Source organism: Dendrobates tinctorius, unplaced genomic scaffold (assembly GCF_039654945.1).
Source record: "Dendrobates tinctorius isolate UK_male_01 unplaced genomic scaffold, ASM3965494v1 ptg000102l, whole genome shotgun sequence".
NCBI lineage: Eukaryota > Metazoa > Chordata > Amphibia > Anura > Dendrobatidae > Dendrobates > Dendrobates tinctorius.
Window position 1 is genome coordinate 2459692 of NW_027361770.1, and position 17929 is coordinate 2477620.

At 44.2% G+C, this 17929-nt stretch overlaps 1 protein-coding gene across 1 annotated transcript in view; it reads right to left on the reverse strand.

Moving 5' to 3' along the window:
• The window catches only part of LOC141099802 (sodium-dependent neutral amino acid transporter B(0)AT3-like), a 1161745-nt gene that overhangs the window by 196054 nt on the left and 947762 nt on the right, over positions 1-17929 (reverse strand). Inside the window, exon 10 of the mRNA XM_073587870.1 lies at positions 10083-10287. Coding sequence (XP_073443971.1) covers positions 10083-10287 — 205 coding nt within the window. The remainder of the gene's footprint in view (positions 1-10082; positions 10288-17929) is intronic.

The following is a 17929-nucleotide window of genomic DNA, read 5'->3' on the forward strand; positions in this document are numbered from 1 at the left end:
CTCTTCTGCATCCCACAGACGTGGATCAATCGCTGAAGGGCTTCTTGAGTAGGCTTCTGTGTAGCAGCCTTCTTCCAATAACTGGGTCCCCATTTGGCAAACATTATTTGATCGAGTTCTCGTAGGATATTCATTCCCAGTACTACAGTCACCTCTTTTTTGATGGGCTCATGGACTAGCAGGATCCCTTTCTTTCCCACTTCTTGCCCACACATTCGAATATTCATCCACACGACTCCTGTGACTGGGATCGGTTGTTGATTGGCAGCAAACAACCGGATCAATGTTTCCTTCTCTGGCTTGGCCAGGGCCTGAAAATGCTGTTTGAAATATGATTCTGGCATCATTGTCACTTGTGATCCGGTATCTATCAAGCAATCCACTGGAACACCCTGAAATTCGGCACACAGGATGGGACGCCCAGCAATCAAATATTTTTCATGATAAGGAGCGGCCTCTCTTCTTGCCTCCCCCGCAGAGTGCCGTGTTACTGCAGGGGTTGGTAGTTTAACGGTGGCTGTGGCTGACTTTGAGCATAATTCCGGCAGTCTCTGGCAAGGTGCCCTTGTCCTCCACATTCCCAGCATTGGATGCCTCCTCTCCGCCGAGGGGCACCCCAGGCCTGTCTTCGTGCCTCCGATGTCTGACGGGAGGGAGCCTGCACCCACTGATCCCTTATGTGTCAGGCCGAAGTTTGGTAATATGAGTATGATGGGTCAGACTGTTGTTCTCCCATTCTTTGCTCCATCCAGGTTAATTTGTCTTGCATACTGATAAGAGACCGCTGCAAGTCTTGCACTACCTGGACCAGTGCCTCCTGATAATTTGGGTCCCCTCTGGTATTGGCACCCTGGACACGCATCACCCTAGATGCATAACTGTCTTTCTTGCTTCGGGACACAGCTTCTGCCAAAATTTGACAGAATGAAAGAGCCGAATCTGCTCGGACTCGTTCAGACAGTGCTCTCCTCTTTGGAGCCCATGCCACCGAGCCCTTCCTTCTCTTTTCTCTGCACTTCTGCCAACACTTCTTACAGTGCTGTCGCATACTGGGAGATCCCTTCCTCTTCCCACTGCAGTCTAGAGAAAAATTTGGCGAGAAGGTGTCCCACGCTAGCAATCTCACCGTAGATCTCTTTCAAGAATTTCACTAGCTCCTTCAGGGTACTACGGGTGTGTTCCGACTGTAGACAAATGTTTTTATGGGCCTCTCCCTCCAAGTCAGTCAATGCAATGTTCACTTCAAGGTCTGTGCTGATGTTATAAATCTTCAGGGTTCTTTGCAGCCGGGACACCCAATCAGACAGGGGCATATTATTGCCATCAAACTTTGGAAGCACACTAAATATGGTGCCCATAGGGAGTGTCCTTGCATGGGGTTCCACCAATGCCCACAGCATGCCTACTAACACTAGCACTCTCGCCATTGCCACCTGCTACCTGCATCTTGGTGACAGTAACCCTGCTCGCAGCGCCACTTGAAGAGATGGCCGGGGGACCACCACAATGCAGGGAGACTATGGTATACAAGATGAGGTGCAAGCAACAAAGGGTTAATTTATTTACAGGCAAGGAATGCAGTGTAGAGGAACACACAAAAGCCCCCCTTCCCTCTCCAGTGCTGGCAGAAGAAACCACATAGTCTTTACAGCAGGGGAGAGAGAATGTCCCATTGCTCTAACCAAGGGGGGATGCTGTCTCTTAAAGTGGCAGCTTGTCTCTATGGTCCAAAGCAACGCCACCCCCTTACAGCCTCATAAAGTGACACTTGTGAGATTCAAAAAATTGAGGCGCAGTCATTAACATACAAAGTGGCTTAAGTTGTTATCTGACTCTGAAAGTCAATTTTAATTAAAATAGTCAACATAGTCACAAAAAACATACTTGTGGTCATGTGCCCACTGGCTGCCAGGGTCTGAGGCCAAAGAATCCTAACAAAAAAGCACACTGTGCGCTGTGAATATTCACATAGGCAGACTTGAGCCCCAAGCCTGGACAACCCCTTTAAATAAAAAAAAAAAACTATGCATGTTTGCTGTTACCATAATCATTCTAACCTGGAGAACCATACTGCCAGGTCGTTTTTACCATCTATTTCTATATAATCTAGTGAATGCTGTAATTGCAAACTGAAAAAAAAAAACTATTGTGCAATTGTGCTTTTTTTCTACAATATTGAAGTACGTTACTTGGATTTTTCCATCTTTCCAGTACAAGACATAATAAAATGGATGGTGTTGCACAAAAGCTATCAACAGAAAAATAGAGATATGCCTCTTGAAAAGAGGGAAGGCAAAAATTAAAAAGAAAAAAGACCCAGTCGAGAAGAGGTTATATATTTAGGAATACAAATCAGTGAGAAAATTATACATTAAGAACCCCTTAATGGGAATCTGTCAGGAATTTTTACCTACATAATCTGAGGGCTGCATGAGATGGCGGCTGAGACACTGATGAGACAGTGATGAGTTACTTATTAGGTTGTGGTAAAAATAACTAGAGTAATGTAACACGTCACTCCTCTTTTTCAGGTGCTCAGATGAGGGTGACCAACCCCTTTATACATAAATGCAAAAACAAATCCGGCACTCAAAAATGTATAATAATTCTGTATTTATTCATAATCCCATTAAATTTTATTAGACCTTCTTCAGACGGATTATGTTCATACAAAAGGACCCACCAAGATGTGACTTATGGTCATTGAGGGCTCATGAATCAGGAGTGCAGAGGGTCCCAATGGAGTAGTACTGCTAACGTGGTACCGCCATTACCAGAGCACATTTTTGAAAAAAAGGCCATTACCAGAGCACATTTTTGAAAAAAAGTCCATTACCAGAGCACAGTTTTGAAAAAAGGCCATTACCAGAGCACATTTTTACGGTACCACATTAGCAGCGCGTCGGGGAGGGCGCTCTTAGACTTTTTCCCTGCTACTTGATCAGGTACATACTATTGATTATTGTGCTATGACTGCTTTATAATTCAGCAGTATATTTATGTTTTGTGTGTAGTTTTATGGGGAATGTGCAATATGTTTATAGACTATATGCTATATCTACTTTGTAATTATTGATAGTCCTTGTAGTGCCCCTTTTTCTCGTATGTGCTATTTTGGTGAAACCCTTCCCTTTCCTTGTACCCTCACATATTTAATAAAACTATTTTTTGCAAGTAATGATTATTTATTTTGGGATTTTTTATCATTATTTTCGTGTGTCATGAAGCAAAACGAGGAGATTCACTGCACCGAGTAACGAGCAGCAGCAGCAGGGAGCCCACCAGTAGACAGGCAGGAACTCAGAAGCCAACAGCAACAAAATACTCTGGCAAAGAGGAACACATGGCCTAGACTTAAATAATCACGACAGGAAGTTCTATGACAAGGCGAGATACAAGACTCCATCTTGGATAAGGGAAAACAGGCACAAAGGAAAATCCAGAATCCTTACAGCCCTATCCCACTTGTCACCACCTGATGAACTTGAACAGACCAGTAAACATTTGCCTTTTGTAATGAACTTGGTGCCCCCTGAATTGTGTGTGGTGGCTCCTGAGGACAGACACCTGGAGGCTGCCAGAGAGTAACCGGACAGCACCTTGATCATGACTACTGCTCTTCAGCACTTTAAATGTATGTGTTAATATACTTATCTACCACACCGCCTTCTTAGGGATGCAGCACCATTCTGTTCCTCTTATAAGTGATGTCACTGATCTTACATCTCTTCCTCCGGGTCACCCTGCACTCTGCATGACCTGCAAGTGGCTTTTACAATATAAGCCTATGGTGCATCAGAACAAGGCTACATAGGCTTATACTGTAAAAAAGACTTGCAGCTCACACAGAGAGCATAGAATGAGCCATCAAAAATGCAGTTGAGCAAACAGAGCTGCACACAGAAAAAGTCACGCCCATAATTTACAGGCGTAACTGGTCCAATTTCCAATATGACCATATGAACCTGGCTTTATAGTGAGTTGGAATTGAATTTCCAGTAAGTGACCTAGGAATTTTTATACAGCTCTGGCAAAAATTAAGAGACCACTGCACAGTTTTACAAAAATCAGCTTCTCTACATGTCTGACAGCCATTCCATTCCAGTGTCAGTTGAATTCCAACCAGAGTACACCTCATTCTACTTATTTAAATCTTATTTAATGAAGGAAATTATAAAATACTCTGTTGTGTTGTTCACAATCTTCTTGCAATAGGACAAGCTGGATGGCAAAACAAGTGCTAGTAATATCCCAAAAGTAATAGGAATGAAAAAAACAAAATAACTTTTAACCATGACAAAGGAGTTGAAAAGAAATGTCTTGAGTGAGGAAAAAAATGGCTCAATTCTGGCTTTACTAGTAGAGGGATACAGTGAGTGTCATGTTGCCTCCATCCTTAAAATTTCTAAGACATTAGTCCATCACAACAAGGTCAAGCAGCAGACATTGGGGACAACAAAGCTACAGACCGGCAGAGGGCAAAAACGACTCTCCACTGACCGGGATGACCATCATCTTATTCGAATGTCAGTCAGCAACCGAGGGATGACATCAAGTGACCTACAAAAAAATAGCAAATGGCAGCTTGGGTGAAGTGCATGGCAAGAACAGTTCATAACAGGCTCCTAGGGGCAGGGCTCAAGTCATGTAAAAATAGAAAAAGCCTTTCATCAATGAGACGCAAAGGAGAGCCAGGCTGAAGTTTGCCAAAGACCATAAGGATTTGACCATAGAGAACTGGAGTGAGGTAATCATCTCATCTCTGATGAGTCTAATTTTCAGCTTTGCACAACACCTGGTCGTCTAATGGTTAGACGGAGACCTGGAGAGGCGTACAAGCCACAGTGTCTTGCATCCACTGTGAAATTTGGTGGAGGATCAGTGATGATCTGGGGATGCTTCAGCAAGGCTGGAATTGTGCATGCTAATCTTTGCGAAGGATGTATGAATCAAGCTGCATACAAGGTTATCCTGGAAAAACAGTTCTTCTGCTCAGGCAATGTTTCCCAACTCTGAGGACTGTTTTTTTCAGCAGGACAATGGGCTACGCCACACAGCTAGGCCAATCAATGTGTGGATGAAGGACCACCACATCAAATTCCTGTCATGGCCAGCCCAATCTCCAGACCTGAACCCCGTTGAAAAGCTCTGGAATGTAATCAAGAGGACAATGGATAGTCACAAACCATCAAAAAAAGAACTGCTTACATTTTTGTACCAGGAGTGGCATAAGGTCACCCAAAAGCAGTGCAAAAGACTGGTGGAAAGCATGCCAAGATTCATGAAAGTTGTGATGAAAAATCATGGTTATTCCACAAACTATTGATTTCTGATCTTTTCCTGAGTTAAAACATTAGTGTTGTTTGAAAATGATTATAAACTTGTTTTCTTAGGATTATTTGAGGTCTGCAACCACAGCATTTTTTTTGTTATTTTGACCATTTCTCATTTTCTGAAAATAAATACAAAATTTTGTGCATGGAAATTCGAAGACATGTTGTCAGTAGTTAATAGAATAAAAGAGCAATTTACATTTTACTCAAAAATATATCTATAAAGAGAAAAATCAGACAAACTGAAGATTTTGCAGGAGTCTCTTAATTTTTGCCAGAGCTGTATGTTTATATCTAGGTCTATAGTCTGACAGAGATGTACCTCTGCTTATTTCCAAATATTGTTTTGATATTGTATGTTACCCTTTGATGACAACCATGGCATGATTTATTAGATCAATGCACGCTATATGATTCAATGCAGTCAGGTACAGTAGGTAAAATTCTCCTGATATTTGTCAAAACCAGACCTGTGCATCAGCCTGTTAGATAGAGGAGAATGTTTTAGCACTCCACAGAACATATTTCTATTGCTCCAGAGTCCAGTGGCAATATGCTTTATGTTAAAGAGTTTGCCCTGCCTTAGGGTATTAGTCTGTGACTGCAGGATTGTGAATCCTCACATTGTGTGCACTGCACGCTGTAAGGGTGTGTGCACACGCTGCGGATTGTGGTGCAGATTCATCCGCACGGATTTTGTAAAATCTGCAGGTGAAACCGCAGGTCAAAAGACCTGCGGTTTTACCTGCAGATTGCTCTGCGGTTTTGTCCTGCGGTTTTTCATCTCCTCAATGGAGGAGATGGCAAACTGCAGCAGAATCCGCAGAAAGAATTGACATGTCAATTCTTTCTGCGGATTGAAAACCGAAGATAATCCGCGCTGAAAATTCCACACCGTCTGCACTGCGGTTTTTGATTCCCATAGGGAATCATGGTACTGTACACCGCAGCAAAATCCGCAGCGTGTGCACACACCCTAAAGATTCTACGGTGCTGACATCAGGAGCAGCCAGTATGTGATCACAAGTATGTGATTTACATATGTGCGGTCATGTGCCAACTAGACCCATGTGACCTCGCTCAATGCAAGTGTATCAAGTATGGTTGATGCCATCACTTAGTGATTGCAGACTTGTACCTTCATTCCAGTCAACCTCTTTAATGCCAGTGAAGCTTTGGAACTATGCAGTCAATGAGTAAGCCCTGCTGCAGCCATGTGATTCAGCGCTCAGCAACCCAATGCTGGAACTTTACACAGTCTACCAGAGGCGTATCTAGGCTTTCTGGCACCCGGGGCAAGAATTTGGTTCGGCGCCCCTCCCCCCCCCCCCCCCAAGTACATATGCGACTTGCACAGTTAGTCATGTACCCACGAGCTGCTCTCCCTAATGCTCTCAATGTTCAGTAAAAAACTGAAAGCAGGAAGAGAAGCTCGTTGTCACAGGACCATAACTATGAAAATCGCATATGAGTGAAGTGTCCATGTGATGACTACTGGAACCTGCAGAGCTGAATCCTGACATTGCAGCTTCTGAATTCTCACAACTAATGCACTGCACACTTTTAGGATTCTCCCTTGCCGATATACAGTCATGTCAGCACAAGTATGTGATTTGTATACTTCTGGCCACATTCCAACTAGACGTGCCCGGTCTCGCTCCGTTCATTTTCATTGAGTGAGGCCACACATGTCTAGTCAGCATGTGACCATATGTATGTAAATTACCGGCAAGAGAGAATCCTGACAGCGTTCAGTGAGCACTGTGAGAATTCAGAAGTCTGCAGTCACATAGAATGTCTGCAGACTCAGCACAAACCTGGACAACCCCTTTAATGTTCCTAACATAAATAAAAACATGAGAATAAGTCAGTATCACAAATATTTACATCCAGGTACCTGATAGATGACGTCGTCTCTGCAGTCGGTCTCCTTTTCTTCTTCTTGTCCAGACCCCATGATGAGTTTTCATATCCACAGCCGTCTCTGCAGACTTCCATCTTCTCCGGTCTTCTGCAGCAAATCTCCATACGATGCCCTTAACGATAGACGTGTCATTATAATGCTCCCAAATACAAATATCTGCAATATACTGTCGCCTCACACTATTCCCCTCCCTCCTCATACTGTCTCCTCATATATTTACCCCCTCACTCTCTATACTGTCTGCTCACACATATCCCCGACTCCCCATACTGTGTCCACATGCATTCACCCGTTCGCACCCCTTACTGTCTGCACCCATCCCCCATACATACTCTTCATTTTGTGTCCTCAAATCTCCCCACATACATTAAATACCATCCCTACTCCAAATCCCCCATCCCCAATCCCCCACACACATTAAGTACACCCATCCCCACTCAATAACCCCTCGTCCCTACTCCCAAATCCCCCCACACATTATGTACCCCCACTCCAAATCCCCCCACATTATGTACCCCCCACTCCAAATCCCCCCATCCCCAATCCCCCACACACATTAAGTACACCCATTCCCACTCAATAACCCCTCGTCCCTACTCCCAAATCCCCCCACACATTATGTACCCCCACTTCAAATCCCCCCACACATTAACCCCCATCCCCACTCATTAACCCCTCCACACATTAACCCCCATTTCCACTCATTAATCCCCCATCTCCACTCATTAGTCCCCCATCTCCACTCATTAACCCCCACACTCATTAACCCCAATCCCCACATTAACCCCCCCACTCATTAACCCCCCACATTAATCCCATCTCCACTCATTAGCCCCCCCACATTAACCGCCATCTCCACACATTAACCCCCCACTCATTAACTCCCATCTCCACACATTAACCCCCCCACTCATTAACCCCCATCCCCACATTAATCCCATCTCCACTCATTAACCCCAATCTCCACTTATTAACCCCCACACATTAACCCCCATCTCCACTCATTAACCCCCCACTCATTAACCCCCATCCCCACATTAATCCCATCTCCACTCATTAACCCCCATCCCCACATTAACCCCCATCTCCACTCATTAACCCCTATCTCCACTCATTAACCCCCATCTCCACTCATTAACCCCCATCCCCATACATTAACCCCCATCTCCACTCATTAACCCCCATCTCCACTCATTAACCCCCATCTCCACTCATTAACCCCCATTCCCACATTAAGCCCCATCTCCGTGATCACATGACCTGATCACGCTGCTGACGTCGCTCTGACCCGGCGGTCAGAGCTTCAATTGTACTGGCGTCTGCCAAGTACAATTGCTGCCTGGGAGTCAGCTGTCAGCTTAACAGCTGACACAGAGAACACCGCCGACTCCCAGGACTGGTAGCGGCAGAACGCAGCCGCCGGGGGGAGGGGGAGACACTGCGGACCGCTGCATTAGGCGGCCGGGCGGCCCGACTGCGCCCCTCTGCTGCCTGCGCCTGGGGCAACTGCCCCGGCTGCCCCCCCCTGGATACGCCACTGCAGTCTACCACCTTATCGCCGAGTTGCTTTGGTTACTAAATGCTTTGATTTATCATGAATACTGCTCACAGTTAATCTTGGATTATTTACCAATGAAGAAATTTGACGTGTTGCAACAGTGGGATCCCATTGGGCCTGGTGCACACAATCTAGTAGTAGCAGTGCTTTGGATGCAGTGCATATTCACTGTGTCCAAAGCCATGCAGTCTATTGCACGCAGATGAATCCGCATGCGTTCACTGAATTATGCAGATTCACTGTGTTTAATCATTCTATTGGTGAAATTTCTTCTGTGACTTGTGTTTCTGCAAGGGAAATTGACATGCTGCAGTCTGGAGAGATGTGACCATGTCCATCTCTGCGGGTGATCCAAAAGAGTCTGTGGACGGAGAGTGGACATGGGGATTTCTAGAAATCGTGCTGTAACATCTGTCTGCTGCATAAATAGGCAGCTTCAAATCCACAGCGATTACTGATCGTGGGCACATACCCTTACAGTACCAAGCTCAAGTTCTGTGAGATCTTTAGAATGACCTATACTTTAAAAAATGTTTGTAAAGGCAGATTGCATGGCTAGATGCTTGAATTTATATGCCTTTTGCATTGAGGAGATTAACCTGCATTTTTTGCATTGAGGAGATTAACCTGCGTCCCAATACTTTTACATATAGTGTATCTAAATATTACAATGGCTCATGCTTGATGATAGATTTGACATATTTTTGGACATTTTTATTTAACTTTACACCACCTATTGGATGAATAAATAGTTATGATATTTTTCATCAAGCCTTGGTGGCATGGGGCAGGGGGCATGGCGACCGCTGCTTGTCACATTGATGTGGGGCGGCATTTGTTGCACCACAAATTTTACTCCAGCAGGGACTGTAGTAGGATTTGTGGTGAAGTGCACAGAAAGGAGCACACCACTTGTCTAACACTCCTAGTTCATAAAGAGGTATATACTTATTCATGAATCCGGAGTGTCTGACTCCAACACATCTCCTCATCAAGACCACCATGAACAATGCAGGTCTTGATGAATAGGGCCCAATTTGTCTAAAAACATAATAAATGTGGTGCATGGTATGCTCGTAAGCTTGTTTTGGGTGCAAATCATTCCAGAATTCTGGGAAATTTAGGATGGTAAATTGCCTTCACAATTTTTTTAAAAACAAATAGCAAATATTTGACATTAATATTATATCCAAATGCCTAACTTTATCTTTTGCATGTATTTTCTGCCTGTTTTTACTGTGTACTAGTGATATTATTTTGAACTTACCAGTTATAGCCTCAATTGGGATCCATTTTGGAAATAATTTAAGATCTAATATTGGTGTCAACACTCCTTCAATATTTCCAAACATTGAAGACAAACCAAGGCTGAATAACATTATAAAAAACAAAACAGCCCACACCTGGGATGCGGGCATTTGAATAATTGCTTCAGTAAAGACAATAAATGCCAATCCAGTGCCAGATGCACTCTGCAAAAGAAAAATGTTGTTACTATATCAAGAAAATGTTAATTTACTATTTGTAGTTATAGCTAAAGTATGCTAAACAGGGCTGTTATCAGGGCACAACTGCCCTAACTGGTATATGGCCCATTTTCCATTTTGTATTTTTAAAATGCAAACAATATATATATATATATATATACCATATATACTCGAGTATAAGCCGACCCGAGTGTAAACCGACCCCCCCTAATTTTGCCACAAAAAACTGGGAAAACTTATTGACTCATGCATAAGCCTAGGGTGGAAAATGCAGTAGCTACTGGTAAATTTAAAAAATAAAAATAGATACCAATAAAAGTAAAATTAATTGAGATATCAGTAGGTTAATTTTTTTTGAATATCCATATTGAATCAGGAGCCCCATATAATGCTCCATACAGTTCATGATGGCCCCATCAGATGCGCCATACAAAATACACCCCATATAATGCTGCACAAAGGTTAATGATAACCCCATAAGATGATCCCTAGAATAATATGCCACATATGTTGCTCCATAAAGGTTATGGCCCCATAAGATGCGTCACAGAATAGGCCCCATATGCTGCCCCCATCAGATGCTTCATAGATTTTGCCCCCATATGCTTCCCCCATAAGATGCTCCATAGATTATACCCCTATATGCTGCCCCCATAATATGCTCCATAGATTATGCCCCAATATGCTGCCCCTATAAGATCCTCCATAGATTATGCCCCTATATGCTGCCCCTATTAGATGCTCCATAGATTATACCTCTATATGCTGCCCCTATAATATGCTCCATAGATTTTACCCCTATATGCTGCCCCCATAAGATGCTTCATACATTATGCCCCCATATGCTGCCCCCATAAGATGCTCCATACATTATGCCCCCATGTGCTGCCCCCATAAGATGCTCCACACATTATGCCCCCATGTGCTACCCCCATAAGATGTTCCATACCTTATGCCCCATGTGCTGCCGCTGCTGCATTTAAAAATTAAAAAAATGACATACTCACCTCTCCATCGCTGGGGCCAGGTGCCGCTGCTTACTGCTGTCTGGCACGTCATCTGTCAGTGACGTTCAGACTGCAGGGGGCGCGGCGTGCACTAACACGTCACCACACCCTCTGCTGTCTGAACATCACTGACAGATGACATGCCAGACAGCAGCAAGCAGCGATGGACCCGGACAGGTGAGTATCGCTATACTTACCGGTCCTGGCACGGTGTCTGCAGCCCCCAGCTTCTCCGCGATCTCCCTTCCTGCCTTCAGCGGTCACGTGGTACCACTCATTACACCTCATGAATATGTGCATATTCATGAGTGTAATGAGCGGTACCATGTGACCACTGAAGGAAGGAAGGGAGATCGCAGAGAAGATGGGGGCTACAGAGACCATGCCAGGATCGGTAAGTAAGACCTGACACCTCCGCCCCGCTCCCCCTCCCACCCCCTGGTGTATATGACTCGAATATAAGCCGACAGGGGGACTTTCAGCCCAAAAACATGGGCTGAAAATCTTGGCTTATATTCGAGTATATACTATATATATATATATATATATACATACCTCAATGTGTGTGTGTGTGTAGGTTTGTATGTATGTGTGTATGTCCAGGATTGGCATCTGCACCGTCGCAGCTACAGCCACAAAATTTTGCACAGTCACACGTCTGGACCCCGAGAGCATCATAGGCTATGTTGTGAGGCAAAATTTTAACCCCGCGCAAACCAATTCACCAAATAATTTTGCCCCTAGGTACATAATGGGGAAAAAGTGTATGTATGTATGTCCGGGATTGGCATCTGCACCGTCGTAGCTACAGCCACAAAATTTTGCACAGTCACACGTCTGGACCCCAAGAGCGTCATAGGCTTTGTTGTGAGGCGAAATTTTAACCCCGCGCGTTCCAATTCACCAAACAATTTTGCCCCTATCTACATAATGGGGAAAAAGTGAAAGGAAAAGTGTTGGAGGCAAATTGACAGCTGCCAGATGTGAACAAGGGGACTTAAAGAATGAGAGCAATGGCGCCAAAGAGTATATACCATACAGTTGCTAAGGTGGGGCCCACAGGATAAGATTAGATACACAGCTCAGCAGTCAGTATCCCACAGGATAGGATTAGATACACAGCTCAGCAGTCAGTATTACAGAGGATAGGAATAGATACATGGCTCAGCAGACAGTATCACACAAGATAGGATTAGATACACAGCTCAGCACACAGAATCACACAGAATAGTATTAGATACAAGGCTCAGCAGACAGTATCACACAGAATAGGATTAGATACACGGCTCAGCAGTCAGTATCACACAGGATAGGATTAGATACACGGCTCAGCAGTCAGCATCACACAGGATAGGATTAGATACACGGCTGAGCAGTCAGTAACACACGATAGGATTAGATATACAGCTCAGCAGAAAGTATCACACAGGAGAGGATTAGGTACACAGCTCAGCAGACATTATCACACAAGATAGGGTTAGATACACAGCTCATAAACAGGATGTGCCAAAGGAGAGGACATTTTCATTCCAAGAATTCCACTCATTCCCTCTGACTTGTTTTTTGATTTTAAACGCCTCCAGTTTCCAGATCAACTGCTATTTGCAATGTCCATTAACAATGCTCAGGGACAGTCCTTGAAAGTAGTAGGGATCGATTTGCAATCTCCATGCTTTTCTCATGGTCAACTTTACGTGATCTGTTAAAGAGTTGGAACTGCCAAAAATCTGTTCATCTTTGCACCGAAAGGAAAAACAAAAATGTTGTTTATTAAAAGGCTCTTGAATGAGTTGAAAATAAAATACTATCAGTACTTGGGTAATCGTTTAGTTAATTTGTGCTGCAAATCTGTAGTGTTGAATACATGATGTGAAATGCTTTTATGTGCAATCTAATCATTATAATTTGTTATAACTAACCACAGTTGGTTACTATGCCCAGGCAACGCTGGGCTCTTCAGCTAGTATACAGTATATACAGTGGGGAAAAAAAGTATTTAGTCAGTCAGCAATAGTGCAAGTTCCACCACTTAAAAAGATGAGAGGCGTCTGTAATTTACATCATAGGTAGACCTCAACTATGGGAGACAAACTGAGAAAAAAAAATCCAGAAAATCACATTGTCTGTTTTTTTTTCATTTTATTTGCATATTATGGTGGAAAATAAGTATTTGGTCAGAAACAAAATTTCATCTCAATACTTTGTGATATATCCTTTGTTGGCAATGACAGAGGTGAAACGTTTTCTGTAAGTCTTCACAAGGTTGCCACACACTGTTGTTGGTATGTAGGCCCATTCCTCCATGCAGATCTCCTCTAGAGCAGTGATGTTTTTGGCTTTTCGCTTGGCAACACGGACTTTCAACTCCCTCCAAAGGTTTTCTATAGGGTTGAGATCTGGAGACTGGCTAGGCCACTCCAGGACCTTGAAATGCTTCTTACGAAGCCACTCCTTCGTTGCCCTGGCGGTGTGCTTTGGATCATTGTCATGTTGAAAGACCCAGCCACGTTTCATCTTCAATGCCCTTGCTGATGGAAGGAGGTTTGCACTCAAAATCTCACGATACATGGCCCCATTCATTCTTTCATGTACCCGGATCAGTCGTCCTGGCCCCTTTGCAGAGAAACAGCCCCACAGCATGATGTTTCCACCACCATGCTTTACAGTAGGAATGGTGTTTGATGGATGCAACTCAGTATTATTTTTCCTCCAAACACGACAAGTTGTGTTTCTACCAAACAGTTCCAGTTTGGTTTCATCAGACCATAGGACATTCTCCCCAAACTCCTCTGGATCATCCAAATGCTCTCTAGCAAACTTCAGACGGGCCCGGACATGTACAGGCTTAAGCAGTGGGACACGTCTGGCACTGCAGGATCTGAGTCCATGGTGGCGTAGTGTGTTACTTATGGTAGGCCTTGTTACATTGGTCCCAGCTCTCTGCAGTTCATTCACTAGGTCCCCCCGCGTAGTTCTGGGATTTTTGCTCACCGTTCTTGTGATCATTCTGACCCCACGGGGTGGGATTTTGCGTGGAGCACCAGATCGAGGGAGATTATCAGTGGTCTTGTATGTCTTCCATTTTCTAATTATTGCTCCCACAGTTGATTTCTTCACTCCAAGCTGGTTGGCTATTGCAGATTCAGTCTTCCCAGCCTGGTGCAGGGCTACAATTTTGTTTCTGGTGTCCTTTGACAGCTCTTTGGTCTTCACCATAGTGGAGTTTGGAGTCAGACTGTTTGAGGGTGTGCACAGGTGTCTTTTTATACTGATAACAAGTTTAAACAGGTGCCATTACTACAGGTAATGAGTGGAGGAAAGAGGAGACTCTTAAAGAAGAAGTTACAGGTCTGTGAGAGCCAGAAATCTTGATTGCTTGTTTCTGACCAAATACTTATTTTCCACCATAATATGCAAATAAAATGAAAAAAAAACAGACAATGTGATTTTCTGGATTTTTTTTTCTCAGTTTGTCTCCCATAGTTGAGGTCTACCTATGATGTAAATTACAGACGCCTCTCATCTTTTTAAGTGGTGGAACTTGCACTATTGCTGACTGACTAAATACTTTTTTCCCCACTGTATATTGCCTAAACTACAAAGGAAATGTGTCATCCTTAACTATTCACATTAACAGTAATTTTAATCAGGGGTGCCCAAAATTTACATTCCACTGTATGTGAATGTATGATTGATGAGGACTGGTAATGAGCGAGCATGCTCCGAAGTGCTCGGTGCTCGCCCAAGCATCTCACTGCTCAAGATGCTTGGCGAGCACCGAGCATTTCCGGGGTTGCTTGGTGGGAGATCGGGTCCCTGTCCTGCATGTTTAACGCTCTTTACAGAGCCAATCAACATGCAGGGATTGTCTGACACACACTGTAATGCCGCAGCCATGTTGGTTGTGGCATTACAGTGATTGGCTGGCCGCACAGCGTCATCAGGTCTATGGGAAACCGGGCGGTGCCGTGCTCGTCACAGTCTGCTCCGAACTAAGGCGGTGTTGGGAGAGTTGCTGCAGAGGTAGAGACAGATTTGGTGTTGTTTTAGCTAGTGTGGGTATACCATCTTTCATACACAAATCCATCTAAATCAACAGTCCTTCTGAGAACTAATCAAAGTGCATAGATATCAGTGCTAGGTAGGCAGGCAGTATATGTGGCAGACTTCATTGCATATATCAAGAGAGTCCATGCCAGTACTGTCTGCTGCTTCCTATTACAGATATTTACAGTATATACATAGCCCCAGGTATCAGGGGCTAGTAATAATTTTTTTGGCATCTTAATCCCGATTATTTTCTTTAAAAGCAATCCAGAGCACACCTTTTTTGCTTCATTTGCTTGTTGGCACTGCAGAATACAGCCAGCCCAGATCCTTTCCATATTACAGCATGAAAATTCAGCTATTTTAAAAAGGGGTTTAGTCATCACAACCATCACATCTGAGAACGCAGAAAATTCTGCCATTTCTAGGCAACTGTAAAATTTTGTTGGAGTGTCTTATACAAGTTATTGACATCAGTTTGCTAAAAAAAATACCTACAGGCCAGCTATTTTAAACAGGGGTTTGGCTATCACAGGGATCACATCTGACTATGCAGAAAATTCTGCCATTTCTGGGCTACTGTAAAATTTTCTTGGACGTCTTATACAAGTTATTAACAACAGTTTGCTGAAACAATAGTTACCTACAGGCCTGCTATTTTAAACAGGGGTTTGGCCATCACAACTATCACATCTGAGTGCAGAAAATTCTGCCATTTGTGGGCTACTGTAAAATTTTGTTGGAGTGTCTTATACAAGTTATTGTTATCAGTTTGCTGAAAAAATAGCTACCTACAGGGCATTTATTTTAAATATGAGTTTGGCCGTCACAGGGATCACATCTGAGTGTGCAGAAAATTCTGTCATTTCTGGGCTACTGTAAAATTTTGTTGGAGTGTCTTATACAAGATATTGACACCAGTTTGCTGAAAAAAATAGTTACCTACAGGCCAGCTATTTTAAACAGGGGTTTGGCCATCACAGCGATCACATCTGAGTCTGCAGAAAATTCTGTCATTTCTGGGCTACTGTAAAATTATGTTTGAGTGTCTTATACAAGTTATTGAAACCAGTTTGCTGAAAAAAACTACGTACCTACAGGCCAGCTATTTTAAACCCGGCCATTTGTAGTGACCATGCAAAATATTGTCCTCCATTTAAAATGGGCAAGGCACAAGGCAGGGGACGGGGAACTGTGCGTGATGGTGTTGGTGCATGCAGAGGTCGAGACCATGGGCAATTTGAAATTGTGCCACAACAAACAACCACATCTTCTCACCTGACCTTCCTGTCTCAATTACTAGGGGACTGCAGCAGCACACCACTATTGAATCCAGACCAGTGTCAAAAGAATGTTGGCTGGATAGAGGATATTTTTTAAAACTCTGCTGATAACCCCAAAAAGGCCATTTGCACCACCTACCATGCCAGTATCAGCAGGAGTAGCAAAACAACCACCAACATGATCAGGCACATGGCAGCAAAGCACCTGACTCTGTGGGCCGAACCACAGGGTCCAGAAACAGTGTCTGTGGGTGACACCACTGCTTCTTCCGCTGTTGTGCGTGCAAGCCAATCCCCTGTTCATGGTGCATGCGATGATGCCTCCTGCCCTGCACCTGTCGTTGCACACACTCAAGTAGCACCATCATTAAGCACGTACACATCCTTGTCCCAGCGCAGCATTCAGTTGTCCATACCCCAGTCCTTAGAATGCAAGTGCAAATACGGACCCAATGCCACACAGGCCACGCTGCTAAATTCACACATTTCTTAACTGCTTGCACTCAAAATGTTGCCTTTTAGTCTCGTGGAGACAGAAGCTGTCCGCAACCTGATGGCGGTGGCCGTCCCTCGGTACTCGGTCCACAGTCACCACTATTTCTCCCGGTGTGCTGCCCCAGCATTACATGAGCACATGTCACACAACATTAGCCATGCCCTCAATAATACAGATACTGGGAAAGTCCACCTAACTAAAGACACGTGGACAAGTGCTCATGGACAGGGACGGTATATCTCACTGACGGCACACTGGGTTAACATAGTGGAAGCCGGAATCCAGTCGGACCTTGGGATGGAACACGTCCTCCTGACACCAAGGATTGTGGGCCCTAGGTCAATCAGGGTTGCCCCCACAGTCTACAGCTTCTGCACCTCATCCTACTACTCCTCCTCCTCCTCTTCAGCCTCCATCTCCGAAATTACCACATCAGTCACAAGCTGGAAGCACTGCAACACTACCTCAACCAAGCGATAATGGGCGGTGCTGAAGCTAATATGATTAGGTGACAAATCACACAATGCTGAAGAGTTGTGGACAGCTCTGAAAGAGCAGGCAGATCTGTGGCTAACACCGCTAAAGCTACAGCCAGGCATGGTCGTGTGTGACAATGGCCAGAACCTGGTGGTGGCTCTGAGCTCACAAACGTACCATGCCTGGCCCATGTGCTTAACCTCGTGGTTCAGTGGTTTCTCAAAACCTACCCGGAGCTGCCGGATCTGCTTGTCAAAGTACGCCACTTGTGTGCCCATTTTAGAAAGTCAGCTACAGCTTCCGCCGCCCTTGCCGTA